Source organism: Aegilops tauschii, chromosome 2, assembly GCF_002575655.3.
Source record: "Aegilops tauschii subsp. strangulata cultivar AL8/78 chromosome 2, Aet v6.0, whole genome shotgun sequence".
In the NCBI taxonomy this organism is placed as follows: Eukaryota; Viridiplantae; Streptophyta; class Magnoliopsida; order Poales; family Poaceae; genus Aegilops; species Aegilops tauschii.
In genome coordinates, this window is record NC_053036.3 from 588537108 (window position 1) to 588553689 (window position 16582).

General features: G+C 48.9%; 1 protein-coding gene across 1 annotated transcript; it reads right to left on the reverse strand.

Moving 5' to 3' along the window:
• Positions 1-252: 252 nt before the first annotated feature.
• On the reverse strand, positions 253-3538 carry LOC120973777 (uncharacterized). Its single transcript, XM_073509079.1, has 2 exons — positions 2772-3538; positions 253-2379 (listed from the first exon to the last, which is right to left on the reverse strand). The coding sequence occupies exons 1-2, from the start codon at positions 3488-3490 to the stop codon at positions 2226-2228; spliced, it is 873 nt and encodes a 290-aa protein (XP_073365180.1). The 5' UTR covers positions 3491-3538; the 3' UTR covers positions 253-2225.
• Positions 3539-16582: the final 13044 nt, after the last annotated feature.

Consider the following 16582-nt stretch of genomic DNA (forward strand, 5'->3'; position numbering starts at 1 on the left):
AAAAAAATCAAAACAAATACTAGAAAAATTTAAAAAAACTCCAAAAGAAAATTGTGTGGTAGATAATTTGATGCGTGAGGTTAACTGCAAAATTCAACTCGTTTGGACATTTGAGCATCTCTCAGCAAAAAAGACAAAATCGGGGTCTGTAAAAAAGTCACAAAATGTTTTGACCCGATTTGTCTTTTTTGCCGAGAGCTGCTCAAATGTCCAAATGAGTTGAAAATTGCAGCGGTCCTCACACAACAAATTATCTACTACACAAAAAAAAATTGGCTTTTTTTTGAATTTTTTTAGTATTTGTTTTGAATTTTTTTTTCTGCGCAGGAGCATCTTAGCCTGGGCTCAAACGCGGATTTTCGAATTTAAAGACATGACTCTAAAATAACTAAGAGCAATTAAATACCGTTTGGGAGAATTAGCAACCAAAGTGGAATATGGTAACTAAAAGTAATCACGATGAAAAAATTGTTCATACATGCAATTACTACAGCATTTAGCAAAGTTACTTTATGCAAAATATTACTGCATAATGGTTTGCTAATTAGCCGTTACATAAGATCCTTTTTTTAATCCAAGTAAAATATATTTCGATTTCTCTAAAACTAAACAATTTGTGGTTGTTATATTCATTCGCCGAGCTTCTACAATTAAAGATTTTGTATGAGGTAAACGCCAGAAACCAAGAATGCAAACATGTCACATGAAAACACTTACTAGTTGAAACGGTAATGCAGCGACAACACAAAATAAAGTTTTCATTGCTCACCACAATACTTCCAGTACAACATCCCAAAAAAAGGCATATAAATAAAACACTAGAACTCTTGAACAATACAGCTGCAAAATCTAGTAGCTTCTACAAGTAATTTAGAGAAAAAAGCTGGAAATAAACACAATTGTTTACTACTGAACCCCGAATTGGGAAAGATAGGTAGGTGAAAAGATTTTTTAAAGGAGAAGATAAAGAAACCTAGAATAAAAGATATAAAATAGGCGGAGTGTGGCAGCCTGAAACAAGCGAGTCACTTGCTAGAAAGATGCACTCGATTGAACAGACAATGTGAAGGCGAAAAAATTCCAGAGATGGCGGAGTACATGCACACTGGAACAGAGGATGGGATCTCAAACCTGATAGATAGAAGATCTAGGCTTCAAAGAGTGTTGTGATCATTCAACATATGCAGATATATGGTTTCATCTCTACTTCCAAATGTACCACACTCACACCGCAGAGACCATAGGATTGTAACAGCCACAGCCACTGCTTAATTCTGAAGGAAACTGACAATACAGGAACCTTGTTTTCGGAGTCCATACCTTCCAATTTTCCTTTGTAAACTGACAATACAGGAAACTGTGTTCTACTGTTTCACCACAAAACAGCCTTCATAATTAGTGGGAGAAAACAATCGTTGCTGCAGCTGAGTGCATTGATCACAATTCACGCCATAGTCGCTTCCAAATTTTTCCATGGATGGACTGCACAGGGCCAGAACCATTGAAGCTTTTGTCTACCCAAAGAAATGAACAGCACGAGCAGATTATATGCTATCCGCACTGAACAAACACAAGCCTGGACGATTGAAGGTGCTTACGGCATTTTTTTCAGAGAAAAGGGGGCTGGACTGTCGACGATGCTTAGAAAGCAAAAGATTGCCATGCTCTACCAACTAAAAGGTTTCCTGTAATTCTAAACGTACACCAATCAATAAGCCTTAACTGGTAGCAGTACGAGCAAGATTATAAGCGGCCCACACTGAATAAACACAAGCCTGGACGATTTGTGGCGCTCACTGGATTTTCAGAGAAAAAAATTTCTGGACGGTCGAGAACAAGAATCTGACATGCTCTACCTAGTAGAAGGTTTCTTGTACTTCTACTAACATCCGGAATGCGCACGGGATGTATGTGTACAAGAAGAGGAATATTAGGTGTACTCGTACATTATAAAACTAAGCTTTCTTTTCTTTTTGTAAACGTGTTGTTCGAGAGTTGCTACCAAAATTTTCTACTCCGAACAGAGGAGTATGTGTTGTTTATAGTTCGTCCCATGACTTTATAATCGTCCAATGGCCGGGTTGGTGTGAAAGGCAGAAAATATCATAGAAGAACGGGGAAATGTTCCTCTGAATTTTTCACCTACCGGTTCGAATACCTGAGGCAGGCGCCGTCGCGATCTTTCTCCCAGACGGACCGTAACTGCAGGTTGATCCATCGATCGATCAGGCCAACAGGCACACTGTGGTGCAGGGATGCAGCCAATGGTGACCAAGGGGGCGGCACCCGTTTCCAGTCGAGATCGACCAGATGGCATGCATCACCGGCGTTTCCCGGAGCTCTGCTTCGCGTGGCACCGCAGCGCCGCCCTTCCTCTGCCTGAGGCAGCACCGGAAATATCAGCAACAAGTTTCATCAAATTGAAATTCGTTGCAAATAATCCCTCTCATGTATGTAAAGAAAGGGGAAACAGAGTAAACTGCAAGTAATAATAGTGCAATATACGCAGCGCACATGACAAAGATGATCAAGCACTTTCAGAAAAAGAAAGATCAAACTGCAAGTAGTAATAATAGTGCAATATTCGAGTTAATTTCTACATCAATTTTTTCGTGAAACGAAATTTCTTCACCTAGCTAATACTAACTGCCAATTATGTACAGGTTGTTTGTTCCATTTCTGCCGATTACCAGGGCCCAGGAAGATAAAAGATCTAAACTTGCAATTAGCACAGAATGAATGAATGAAAACTCGATTCAATTCATTCATACCTTGCGCGCTTCCTCGAGGTCGCTTCGTCGTCGTCGTAGTACTCGCCAGCATCCTCCTCCTCCGTCGCCGATGATGCAGCATCGTCCACGCTGGCAACGGCCGCGGGCTCGACGCAGCCATCGCTCGCAACAGCAGGATCGTATAAGTAGTCGTACGAGACGAGATCGCCGAAGAAGTAGTCGTCGAGGACGAGATCCTTCCCTGGAGTCGCCGGCTCAGCGTAACCGTCGTCGAGATCACCCAAGAAGTAGTCCGCGGCGGCAAACTCCTCCGCTGCAGTCGACGGCTGGACGTAACCGCCGTCCGCAACAGCGAGATCGTCGAACAAGTGGTCGTTGGCGGCAAGCCCCTTGGCCGCGAACGGCCCGCCGGCCTCCGCGTCATCCTCGCTCTCCATGAGGAACCTCTCCAGGTCGCCCACGTAGGCCGACATCTCGCCATCGTCGCGATCCCCAGACGGCTCTAACGACAGAGGCGGCGCGCCGTCGTCCGTCACCACGGAGTCCGGCGAGCTCTCCCTCCCCCCTTCGCCACCGTCATCAGAACCTAAATCCAAACCCAAACCGCCATCCTTATCGGCCACGGCAGGCAGCAAGCACTCGCCGTCGCCGTGGCAGAACTCGGTGAGGTCCATGTCCAGCAGGTCGAACTCGAACCCGTCCATAAAACCCAAGTCGAAGTCGAGATCATCAACGTCACCCAACACGACGGCGTCCATGGCGCAAGTACGTACGCACGTCGACGAAGGTTCGATCGATGAGCCGGCGCGCCTGGAAGTTTTTGAAATCAGATTGTGAGGACGTCGACCAGGGGAGGGGGGGTTTATATGGGAGCGGGAGGGACGGAGGAGACGTGGCCCGAGTCGGTTCCTTACCGCGGAAGGTTCGGCCGGGCCGCGGGCGCCGTATCCGGGAAGTTTCCTTCCGGCCGCTGCGGGAGGAACCGACGCACGCACGTCCCGATCGAGAGGGGAAAGCGTGACGTGGGGAATTGACTCTTCTCATCATGGCGGTTTGGATGTGGTGGACTCGTGAGCGGTGTGGATTGATTGAGTCTGGTGCGTCGACGGTGCCGATCGATCGAGATGCGTGCTTGCGTGTTTCTATGGAGGTTTCTGGATTTCCTATGTCTCGCGGTACCGCGGGGGGATACGAATTCGAATTTTATGAGAACGCAGATTGCGACGTGTGTTGCTATCTTTTGAAAATCTAAAATTGTTAGGTGGAGTGTGCACATACTTTTTCTTTTTTTGAGTAACGAGTGTGCACATACGTGGGGGGCGTAGAGTCGTGCACGGGAAACATGGGCCGGGAAGAGGGCGGTAGGGCTGCACACACCACTGGGCTGGCGAAAGGCCGCCGATACGGGCTGCTCAGCAGGCCGGAACAAGGTGCTCAGCCTGGAGGCCTGGACACAAAGGAAAAACACGTGAGACAACCCGATCGGTGTATCCCCTAAAAAAAGATTTAAAAAAAACTAAAAAAACGCTGATCCAACGTTGAACTGAGACGATTCAACGGGGCAGGTGGTGCTGGTGATGCGCCCGGCTTGCTGGCGGCACGGGATGCCCGAGCACGAGCTTCGGGCCGCGCCGTGACCCCAACTGCCACCTCGTACCGCACCGCAGATAGATCCACGCACGGATTCCTCCTCTCTCCGTCCCCGCACGCATGCATGAGCGCGTGGGCGTCACCGGCTCACCCCGGTGCACGGCGAGGCGTGCGGGCGTGCACCGGCGCTGAACCCGCACGGGTCGGTTCACACCAAAAGGCGAGGGGTTGCCAGGCCGCGTCGCAACGGCCGGCCGGACGGCTCGCGTCACCGGGCCAGCCTGCCGAGCCGAGCCGACCCGACCCGGCCGATCGATTGCTACTTTGCTGGCCGGGCGCGCCTCGGTCACCTGCTCCGTTCCAACCAACCGCAGTAGTAGGTACGCCGTATGCGCGCTTCCGTTCCAACGTTTCGATTCACTGGATACGTACGCGTGCTGCCGACTGCAGTGGTAGGTACTGCCGGAACTCGGACACTCATGTACGCACGCACAGGCGCGAACCCGTCGCCGACGCCCGTGTATCAGTATGCATGCACACTGCACGCTTGCACAGGGCAGGAGGCTTGTAGGGCTTTGGTCCAATCAGGGCAAGCCCACTTTCCACGAAACCCTAAAACCTCCTCTGGCGGCGGCGACTAGGGTTCGGGGGAAAAACTTGCGCTCGTCGATCTCAAGCCGGCGGAGCGCACCGATCTCCTGAGAGGATGGCTACATCCGATCATGGCAAGAAAACAGTGGGGGATCAGGACCCGCTGCGCATGGACAGGGCTCGCTTGGAGGAGGCTCTAGGGAAGATGGGAATCACCGATGAGGAAGCTACTCCATTGGTCATTGATGATCGCGAGGAGGATGCGCCGGAGAAGTGGCTACTAGCTGGGAAGGTACTGCACCGCAACGTGTTCCACATCCATACCATCACTAATGCACTTCGGCCGGCGTGGGGGAATCCGCGGGGACTTCAATTCAGATCCATGGGAGAGAATTTGTTCGTTGCTGAGTTTGAATCAAAGCGAGATAGGGATCGTATCTGGGATGGATCACCATGGCATATCAGTAAGAATGCGGTCATCTTGGCTGATTTCAAGGATTGGATGAGACCCGATGAGGTTAACTTTGATAGGCTGCATCTATGGGCTAGGTTTTTGAACCTACCATACAATCTTCGGGATGACTCATGGGGAAAGGTAATTGCAAAGCAGATTGACCAACAAGCTACTCACGCACAGTTTGATCACATGGGTGGTTTTTTTAGGGCGCGAGTATCAGTTGATGTGAATAAGCCGCTGAGGCGGTGGATTGTCATTGAATCGGCAAAGAGACAGAAGCAGGACCCTTATGATATTCAGTATGAAAACGTGCCTCATTTTTGTTTCTCCTGTGGCCGGCTTGGACATTCTGATCCGTTTTGCCCAGCTCCGGGGCATCGAGATGAAAAAGGGGAGCTACCTTTTGGTCTGAAGTTGAGGGCACCTGAGGATCGCAAGAAGACTGCCTCGGGGGATGCTGCAGGCAAGGAGCAGCAGTCGGGCGCGAGCAGTAAGAGGGAGTCAAAGAACTCCAGTAATGTTCCGATGGGGGGCGTTGAGGTGAACTCTCCTATTAAAAAGAAGAACCAGCATAAAAGAAAGGAGGCACCGCAGCAGGTCTATCGTCGTGTCGAACCTGTACCACAGCTTCTGCTGACAGCAGCCGAGGAGTCGCCTGCAGCTGATCCGGCTTGCTCAAAGGGGAGTAATTTGGACGATGACTCTGAGATGGAGAAAGGGTATGACAGGTTTCCAAAGAAGAAGAAGCCAACTCCTGAGAATTCGGCAGAGGCTGCAGGTCAGCCGTGCCCGTCCCAATGAATTGCATAAGCTGGAACTGTCGGGGGCTTGGGAACCCATCGACAGTTCGCGAGCTTCGCAAGATAGTGAAGCAGGAAGGACCCTCCCTTCTATTTGTAATGGAAACTAAGATAAAAGGGATCAAAGTTGAGAATTTGAAGAGCCTACTTGGCTTTTCTGGATGTTTTGCTGTTGATAGCAACGGCCTTAGTGGTGGCATTGGTTTGTTCTGGACAGATAACGTAACAGTTGATTTGATGAACTATAGCCGTGCGCACATTGATGTGAGTGTCAAGTCAAGTGAGCAGCAGCAACCTTGGCGCTTCACAGGTATTTATGGAGAACCTAGAGTGGAAAATAGACATCACAGCTGGGAGTTTTTGCGTACTCTGCATGGTATTCCACACTCTGGTTGGCTCTGTATGGGAGATTTCAACGAAACTATGTATGCTGATGAACACTTCAGCATCCATCCGAGGCCGGAGTGGCAAATGCGAGGGTTTCGGGAGGTCTTGGATTACTGTTCCTTTCAAGACCTCGGCTGGAGAGGTGTTCCTTTTACGTGGGACAATAGGCAGCAAGGTAGTTCCAATGTAAAAGCACGAATCGATCGTGCTGTAGCTAATGCAGATTTTCTATCCTTGTTTGCATATTCTACTGTGAAACATATCAGTTCGACAGCTTCAGATCATTGCTATGTTCTTGCTGAGTTGAGATGTGTTCGGGAGCGTGGGGATTGGCTCGGCCGGCGCCCGTTCCGGTATGAAAATGTTTGGCACTCTCATAGTGACTATGATGCTTTGGTCAAAAATATTTGGCAGTCAAAGGCGGGTCACGCAGGTTTGGAGGGCGTAGTGCATGCACTAACGTCAGTCCAGGAGAAGTTGGGATCATGGGGTGATCGGGAGTTTGGTAACATTACCAAAAGGGTGCGAAAGCTACAAAAAAATCTGAAACGCCTCCGAGCAGCCTCGATTGGACGAGGACCGAATGCGGAGGAGTTGTCAGTGGCGGCGCAGCTTCAGGAAACCTTACGGTAAGAGGAGGTTTGGTTGAAGCAACGATGAAGAGTAAATTGGCTGCGCAAAGGAGACCGAAACACTAAATATTATCAAGCCCAAGCGGCGAAGTGCAGCCGAACTAACAGAATTTCTTCCCTTGAGCGAGCGGATGGAACAATATGTGATGACCCGAGTGAAGTGCAACATGAAATCATGGGTTTTTATCAAGGCCTATATCAATCTCAGGGTTTTAACGATATGTCTGCGCTCCTGCAGGTCGTACCCTCTCGAGTCAATGATGCTATGAATGCTATGCTCGAGAAGAATTTCACAGCTGAAGAGGTACGAGTGGCACTTTTCCAGATGGCGCCGTCTAAGGCGCCCGGAGTGGACGGTTTTACTGCTGGCTTCTTTCAGCGGCATTGGGATATTCTAGGGGCAGATGTCACAGCGGTTGTCTTAGATTTTCTGAATGGGGGTGAACTGCCTTTGGGCCTAAATGATACAGCTATTACTCTCATTCCCAAGGTACGTAACCCTCAAAAAAAATTCTCAATTCCGACCAATTTCTTTGTGCCCGGTCTTGTACAAAATTGCTGCCAAGGCAATTACAAATAGACTCCGTGGCTTCATGGACGAGATAATTGGGGAGGAACAAAGTGCTTTTGTGCCTGGACGTTTGATTACAGACAACGTTCTGGTAGCTTATGAAAGTGTGCATGCGATGAGGAAAAAGAAGCGATGCAAACAAGCCTCATGTGCCGTTAAGCTTGACATGTTAAAAGCCTACGACCGCGTTGAGTGGCACTACTTGGAGGCTATGCTAACTAGGCTGGGATTTGGCGAGAAGTTTGTACGCCTCATTATGAAGTGCGTCACCTCTGTCCGGTTTGCGGTAAAGGTGAACGGATCGCTCTTGCCGTATTTCACGCCATCCAGAGGCCTACACCAGGGTGATCCTGCCTCCCCCTTCCTCTTCTTGATATTTGCAGAAGGCCTAACCTCTTTGATGAATTATTATGGTGGTGCATATGTTGATAAGGGGATCAGGGTGAGCATCCACTCCCCTTGGGTAAATCATTTGCTTTTTGCAGACGGGGTCTAATATTCATGAACGCCAAGGTGGAAAGTGCAAATAGATTGAATGATATTCTCAGGATTTATGCTGCATGTTCTAGTCAGGCAGTCAACCGGGAGAAAAGTGCTGTTTATTTTAGTCCCAATGCTTCTCAAGAGTTGAAACGGGACATAAAAGATACACTTGGAATCTTTGTGGAAGCTTTCACTGAATGATATTTGGGTCTACCGACAGCGGTTGGAAAGATTACGAGCGGATGTTTTACCCATATTGTTGAGAGGGGCCGAAACAAAATGCAAGGATGGTCTGAGAAAAATTTGGCATGTGCTGGTAGGGAGATTCTGCTCAAATCAGTGGTTCAAGCCATACCCACTTTTAGCATGTCTTGTTTTCTTTTGACCAAGAAGGTTTGTTCACAACTTACATCCCCGATGGCAAAGTACTGGTGGAGTAGCTCCATTGATCGAAGGTCTTTGCATTGGGTGTCTTGGGAAAATCTTACTGTGCCAAAGATGCAAGGAGGAATGGGGTTCCGGGATTTCGAGAGTTTTAACCTAGCCTTGCTTGGTAAGCATGGGTGGCGGCTTTTAACTCATCCTAACTCTTTATGCTCCAGAGTGTTGAAGGGAAAATACTTTCATGATCGTGACTTCATGGAAGCTCAGGCGCCTCGCTCGTCGTCGGCGACGTGGAAGACGATCATAGCTGGCAGAAAGGCGCTGGAATGTGGCCTGATCAAGCGAGTGGCGAATGGTGAGTCTATCTCCACCTGGACAGATAGATGGATCCCGAGCACGAGCACTCGTATACCTACTGGTCGGATTGGGACTGACCCTATACCTCAGGTCTCTGAACTGTTCGATCATGAGACGGGGGCGTGGGATGTTGATCTAATTCGAAGGAACTTCCTACCTTCAGATGCAGCGGCTATCTTGAATATACCATTGAGAGCTATTGGGGGAGAGGATTATTTTGCTTGGGACTTGGAGAGGTCTGGTGTTTATTCTGTTAAGTCGGCTTATCGTGCTCTAGTGACTCATAACGAGCAATCTGCTCCAGAGGAAGGAACGGTAACGGATCCATCATCGTCGGATAAACACATGTGGACTGCTTTGTGGAAGCTCAAGGTAATTCCCAGAGTACGAGTTTTTTGGTGGCGTGTCCTGCGGGGAATTCTCCCAGACTATGCTACCCTTCATCACCGTCATATCCGTACGACGGCGATATGTGATCTTTGCAAGGTTGCGATGGAAGACTTGCACCATGCGTTGATAGGCTGCACGCATGCGCGACTGTTCTGGGATGCTGCTCATGACTTCATGGGTGTCACTTTGCCGCTGCTGAATTCGAACACTTGGGCAAGGGACGTGCTAATGGATGATTAGATCTTGGATCAAGACAGAGGAAAAATCATAACAGTTATGCATGCGATTTGGTCGGCAAGGAATCGGTGGACCCACGATCATGTTTCTTATGATCCAGTTCATGCGATCAAGACAGTCTGTAATGATTTACTTTTGCTTGAGTTCCCAAAGCCTATGCGAGGTGTCACGGGTCTCCAATGGCGCCCTCCTGATGTGGGCTGGATTAAGATCAATACGGACGGAGCAACAAACATTGAAGCTTCATGTGCGGGAGGTGGAGGTGTGGCAAGGTCTCATCTGTCGTTCAAGGGAGCTTGGAGTAAACCGTTCCCGGGAGTATCAGATCCTTTCGTTGCTGAAGCTTTGGCGCTACGGGAAGGAGTTATCTTCGCACAACTACGTGGGTTCTCACATGTAGTGATGGAGGTGGATTGTTTAGAGGTTGTCAACCTCTGGTCTTCGCGCGATAGTTCAAGAGCAATTGTCGCGCCTATCTTAGATGAAATTCGGGAGAAGTCGTCATCTTTTATTTCTTTTACTATTAGGCATGTATCCAGAGAGGCAAATACTCTGGCGGATCAGTGTGCCAAGAAGGCTTGCGCCTTATTGGCTTCGGAGTGCTGGCTTGAGGACTGCCCTCCTTTCCTTGTTAACAGCTTAAGGGCTGATTGTAACTACATGCTACTTCATCAAAAGCTCCCAAATATTCTGGCAAAAAAAAGAACTCGGAGACTCATGCATTTCTCACTCGTTACAACATGATGAAATGTTAGTGCAGAAGTCTGCAAGTACGAAGAATTGGCATCAGACCCCAGGTGCCAGCTGCTTGGCAGCCAGTGGGGTTTTCTAAATTTCGCCTAAAAGTATGGCATGTTCTTTTTCTTTTTCTCAAACACCTGTTCTTTGTTGGAGCAGCAAATAGTTTACTAACTTAGCCAGGCACGTTTATGCACCAAATCTACTAAGTTACTAACTTAGCCAGGCACGTTTATGTCCGCTCAAAAGTTAATTTCACGGGTGGAAAACGATGCGGCGAAGCGCCCGTTAGCCTTTAGTAAATGCCTAACTACCCCGCACTTCCCCCCTCCTAACCAGGAGCTAGCTCCTAACCAGCAGCTAACCCCAAACGGATTTGGGTGGGTGGGGGGGTGGGGTGGTTGGTGTGTGTTGCTTCCGTTTGTAAGTCGGGGCTCGGGAGAGGGTTGTTGGGTGTGAACTCCGGTTGCTCGGGAGACGGAGCAGGCGGCTCGCCTGGTGCGCGGCCTCGGGGTTGGCGTGTGTGTTTTTTTGCGTTTGTGGGTCGGAGCTGACGGCTCGCCTGGTGCATGGTCTCAGGGCCATTGTGGATGTCGGAGTGGCGGCTTTGGATATAGTTGTAGGAAGTTGGCTCCGGTGAGCTAGCGACTCATCGGGGGCGCGGCCTTGGGGTCGGGATGTGCATTGCTTATGTATCTGTTTTCGACCGGTCTCTCTTATTAATTGGTCAATTTTCTTCTTTTTAATGGAAAGGCGGAGCTCCTGCTGCTGGTGAGGGGAAAAAACACCAGCGGCTGCTGCCTAAGCTTGTGCCGCAAACTTGTCGCATCACGCCTCGCAACTGGAGACGACGCGCGCACCATCACCATAATTTAGTCCATTACCTCGAGCATTGATGCAGTTATCTAAGCGCCACTTGCTTGGCACCCTGTCATGGCAACTGACAGGTACACCAAACGACTGACAGGGACGCCGATTAGCAAATGGGCTCGACCAAGGAAAACCAGTGGAAACAGAGTACTCCCCTACGTCGCGCGCGTGCTCCCGCGTGAGTATGAAAGGTGCGAAAGCTGCCTGTGTTTAGAAATCAGAAGGACTTTGCTAGTTGATCGGTTCACTAACGTAAGATTAACATTAGTTATTCACACAAGGCCGGTATGCGTTTTCTTTTGATGGAGGTTTGTTTGCCTACTCTGCTTCGTGGACCAACCGAACTGAAGTCAACCACATTTTTTCCCTTTGAATTGAAGAATAATAGAAATGAAGTCAACCATGTTTCGCAGGCGCACACACACATCAAAGGTACATGAAGGGGCTTGCATAGAGTTATTTCCCCCTGGAAAATTAGTGTACACTTGCATGCGTATTAATTGTCAAAACTTAGCTATAGTGGCTAACTGCATAAAAAAGACGGCTATTTCATCAAGAGCTGTTAGAATTTTGCTAGTAGGCCTTGGGCCCAAAGCCCAACTAAAATTCTGAAATTCTCTTGGCCCATTCATGCACACATGTGAGTGGAGTGAGTAAGACTAAAGTTTAGTCCCACCCCGGAAATTGAGAGAGAGTTGCACCTCTTTATAAGGTGAGCTCTTCTACCACTTGTATGAGCATGAGAAGAAGAGACCTACACGCGCGCTCCTCCTCTTCGCTCGCCTCGCCACGCCACGCCACGCCACGCCACGCCTCGCCCCGACGCGGGTTGCGGGATTGAGCCGAGGACAGAGCTATGCTCTTTGTCTATATTTTTGCTGCTCAGGAAAAATTAATGAGTCATTAATTAATAATTAACGGACGCGTTAATTACTGAACCGTTTTCGATTCTTTTGGATCGTGACGACTCGGACGTGGGGTTTACTCCCACGACCTACCCGGCCCGCACTATATAGTCAGGCAGATGTCTACCCTAGCCGCAGCCGTCTCGCATGGTTTCGCACACCCGTTCCAGATCATTGCGCCGCCAAGCAAGTCTTCTCCATCCCTCCTTTCGGCGTGCACCGGGAGAAGGGACGGCAGGCCTCCGGAACCCCGCCTCTCGTGATACTGTACGGGAGAGGGGAGATCAGGTTTTTGGGGAGCGCACTCGCGCGACTGCTGGCAGCGACGACTTTGCGAACGATGACTTCTTCCCCGACCTCGGCAACCTCATCCTCGACGACATGGGCGACAACGTCAACGTTGGCGATGCTGTTCCTGCTGCACCGTATGTGATTCTATCCTTCTTGTTCGAGATCGTGGTAGAATTCATGTTTCTAGTATGTGCCCTAGATGTGATCTGTTCATCTACTATGCTAGTTCGCATGATTAGTTTAATCTCTGCTATTGCTGTCATGATTTATCTTCTGTTTATTCGGATTAAATCTCGTAATAATTTGCTCATATTTCCAACAATCCAAAAACCTAATTATAGGCAATTTACTCCGAGTGGTTTTGCTGCGCATCTGAAGCCGCCTGCCTTCAAGGGGGGCGCAATATAAGAGATGGCGCATGAGAGCAGTCTACTGGTTTCAGACCATGAGCTGCTATGATGCCACCAAGGGCAAGCCTGAGGGCGACCTTAATCCAGCACAGCTGGAAGCTTTTGAGAATATCGATACTCTCTTTAAAGGCACCCTTTTGAGTGTTCTTGATGATTCCATTGTGGATTCGTATATGTCGTTTGACAACGGCAAGGACATGTGGGCTGCGCTCGAGGCCAAGTTTGGGGCCTCGGACGCCGGCAGCGAGTTGTACGTCATGGAGCAATTCTATGACTACAAGATGACTGATGAGCGCTCTGTTGTACAGCAGGCTCATGAGATACAGTCGCTCGCAAAGGAACTTGAGTACTTCAAGTGTGTGTTGCCGGACAAATTTGTTGCCGGAGGCATCATTGCCAAGCTTCCACCTTCGTGGAACAATTTTGCTACTTCCCTGAAACACAAGAGACAGGAGTTTTCCGTTGCGGATCTCATTAGTACTCCAAAGACGCACGTGCTCGAGTTGCTGAGGGAGGTTCTAGTGCCCACATGGTACAGAAGAAGAACTTCCAGCCCAACAAGTTTAAAAACAACAAGAACAAAACTCAGGGCAAAGGCAAGTTTGATACAAAGAACAAGCCGTCACATTCTACCAACTTCAAGAAGAATTCTCATAAGAAGGGGAAGGGACTTTGCCATGTCTGCGGTGATCCTAATCACTGGGCTCCGAAGTGTCCTAACCGCTTTGAGGAGCGCGAACATGAGAAGAGCGGCAAGTCCGCTAATGTTGTCATCGGTGATACTGATATGAAGGAATCTGGGTACGGTATTCTTCCTACCATCCTTTCAGTATTTCAATCTCCTGATTGGTTAATTGACACCGGTGCCAATGTACATGTTTGTGCTGACGCCTCCATGTTTTCTTCTTACCAGGTCACAGGGACTTCTCCCGTGCTGATGGGGAATGGGTCACATGCCATCGTTCGAGGTGTCGGTACGGTTGATCTGAAGTTTACTTCGGGGAAGACCGTGCGTCTGAAGAACGTTCATCATGTGCCGTCCATCAATAAAAATCTTGTTAGCGGTTCCCGCTTATGTCGAGATGGTTTTAAGTTGGTTTTCGAATCCAATAAAGTTGTAATTTCTAAGTATGGGAAATTTGTTGGAAAAGGCTATGAGAGCGGAGGCTTGTTCCGCCTGTCTTTGTCAGATATTTGCACTAAAGTTATTAATAATGTTTGCCACAATAATGAGTCTGATATTTGGCATTCACGACTTTGTCACATTAACTTTGGTTGCATGACGCGGCTAGCCAATATGAATTTAATTCCGAAAATCTCTACTGTCAAAGGCTCTAAGTGTCAAGTATGTGTGCAAGCTAATGAAAGAACATGCGGTGCTCCCATGTTTGGTTTTGGTAATTGATGACAATCTCTATGGACTAATGGTTTCCTTGAGTTTTATTTGAAGGATTTGTCCATAGGCTTTTCTTGGAGTCCATTTGTTGGTTTCAAGGAGAGTTTGTGATGACCAAGGTGCCATTCAAGGAATTACCTAAAGATTGGTCATGTGAGAGGTTGATCAAGACTAAGTCAAAGAGTGAATCAAGTTGATCAACACACAAAGCGTAGAAGATGTACCGAGAGGGATCGAGCAATCCCATGGTATGGTAAGCATTGTCAATTACGCTTTGTGTACTAACCCATGATCTTCCTGAGAGTTCTTTGTGGGGTTAGGTTGTGGTGTGCAAGTTCAAGTGAAGCATCACGAAGAGATCAAATGCTTGAAGCTTGCCGTCCATTGTGGTGACAATGGAGTTGTGAAGATGTGCGGAAGAGTGGCTCACCCATAGTGGAGTATGGGGGAGCAATCAACCAGTCTTCATCGAGCCAACGCAATCAAGAAAGGTGGTCCAACTTGAGAGAGTCAAGATCGTCATCATCTAGCTCAAGTGGACCATGTGCAAGGCAAAGGTTTGCCCTTGATAGGTTTTCCATTTTACCGGTCTCATGATGGTAGTTGGGAGACCGGTTTTTAGGTTCGATGGTCGTACTATCAAGGGGGGCTCTCGATGAGTAACTTGATCGTATCATTCGTAGAGATCTCAAACCATTGCATCCTTGCATCATCTTTCTTGGTTCTTGTTCGGTTCTCTTTGTGAGTTTTGGAGCTTATGGTCATCTTGATGACAAGCTCGAGTTCATCGAAAACGGAGTTCACATGCATCTTCTATGATGTTTCTGATGTTGGAGATTCTGCCGGTTCTTCTCTGTTGGAGGTTTCTCTCCTCTTTTTGTTAGGCATACCTCCCCTGCTACTCGTTGTCTTGTATCCAACAAGCTTGAGTTTGCTCAATTCGGAGCTCATTTGCAGAAGTTATGGCAGTTCTGGTTTTCCTTGGAGCGTTCTTGTTTTTGTGGAAATGGCATAAGGTTGGCGCCAACGGTAGTACCGCTGGACCGGAGCGGCAGTACCGCATATCGCCACAAGCAGTAGTACCGCTGTCCCACAGCGGTACTACCGCCCATGGCCATAAGCGGTAGTACGGCTCCGGTTCCGCGCTGGTACCGCCTCGACTCGAGACGTGGTTTTCTCGTGTCGGGTTCAGCGGCAGTAGTAGCAGCAGTAGGAGTGGTAGTACCGCTCGTGTGCGGTAGTACCGCGGCTACCACCGCCCCTAGTACCGCTGGGCCAAGCGGCAGTACCGCTGCGGCCAACGGTAGTACCGCTGGCTCCAGCGGTAGTGCCGCTCATTCGGCTCTGCCTCGCCCTCTGTTTTGCTCCGCTCTCTGTGTTCTACCGCCCGGGCGGTAGTACCGCTCCCCTGAGCAGTAGTACCGCTCGTGCGCGGACAGAGCACATAACGGTTGGATTCGGGAGCTCCTATATAAGGGGATCTTCTTCCCCATTCAACCTTATCTCTTGAGCTCGTGTTCTTCCCCATTGTTGACCTTCTTCGAGCTTGCTAACTCTCAATCCCTCCATGGATTCTTGCTAGTTTTTGGGGGAAAGGAGAGAGGAGATCTAGATCCACATTTCCACCAATCACTTTCTCCTCTATGTGAGGGGAACCCCTTAGATCTAGATCTTGGAGTTCTTGGTGTTCTCCTTCTTGTTCTTCCTCTCATTTCCCTCCCTAGCATTAGTTGCTTCGGTGGGATTTGAGAGAGAAGGACTTGGGCACTCCGTGTGCCCTTGCCATTGCATTTGGTGCATCGGTTTGAGTTCTCCATGGTGATACGTTGAAGTTACAAGTTGAGAAGCTTATTACTCTTGGGTGCTTGGTACCCTTGAGCTTGTTCCTCTTGGGTGCTTGGGCGCCCTAGACGGTTTTTGGTGTTCGGAGCTCAATCATTGTGGTGTAAAGCTCTGGGCAAGCGTCGGGGTCTCCAATTAGGTTGTGGAGATCGCCCCGAGCAATTTGACGGGTTCCGGTGACCGCCTCCAAGGGTTGCCAAAGTGTACGGGTTCGGTGACCGCCCCCAAGGGTTGCCATTTGTACGGGTTCGGTGACCGCCCTCAAGGGTCCCTTAGTGGATTCACGGCATCTTGCATTGTGCGAGGGTGTGAGGAGATTACGGTGGCCCTAGTGGCTTCTTGGGGAGCATTGTGCCTCCACACCGCTCCAAACGGAGATTAGCATCCGCAAGGGTGTGAACTTCGGGATACATCGTCGTCTCCGCGTGCCTCGGTTATCTCTTACCCGAACCCTTTACTTATGCACTTTACTTTGTGATAGCCATATTGTTTCTTGTCATATATCTTGCTATCACTTAG

What these genes read in the sequence shown, in the direction of transcription:
- LOC120973777 (XM_073509079.1), bottom strand. Translation starts at nt 3,490, where the DNA reads ATGGACGCCGTCGTGTTGGGTGACGTTGATGATCTCGACTTCGACTTG. An exon ending in ACCTCGAGGAAGCGCGCAAG is followed by an intron (nt 2,380 to 2,771) that starts GTATGAATGAAT and finishes GTGCTGCCTCAG; the next exon opens with GCAGAGGAAGGGCGGCGCTG.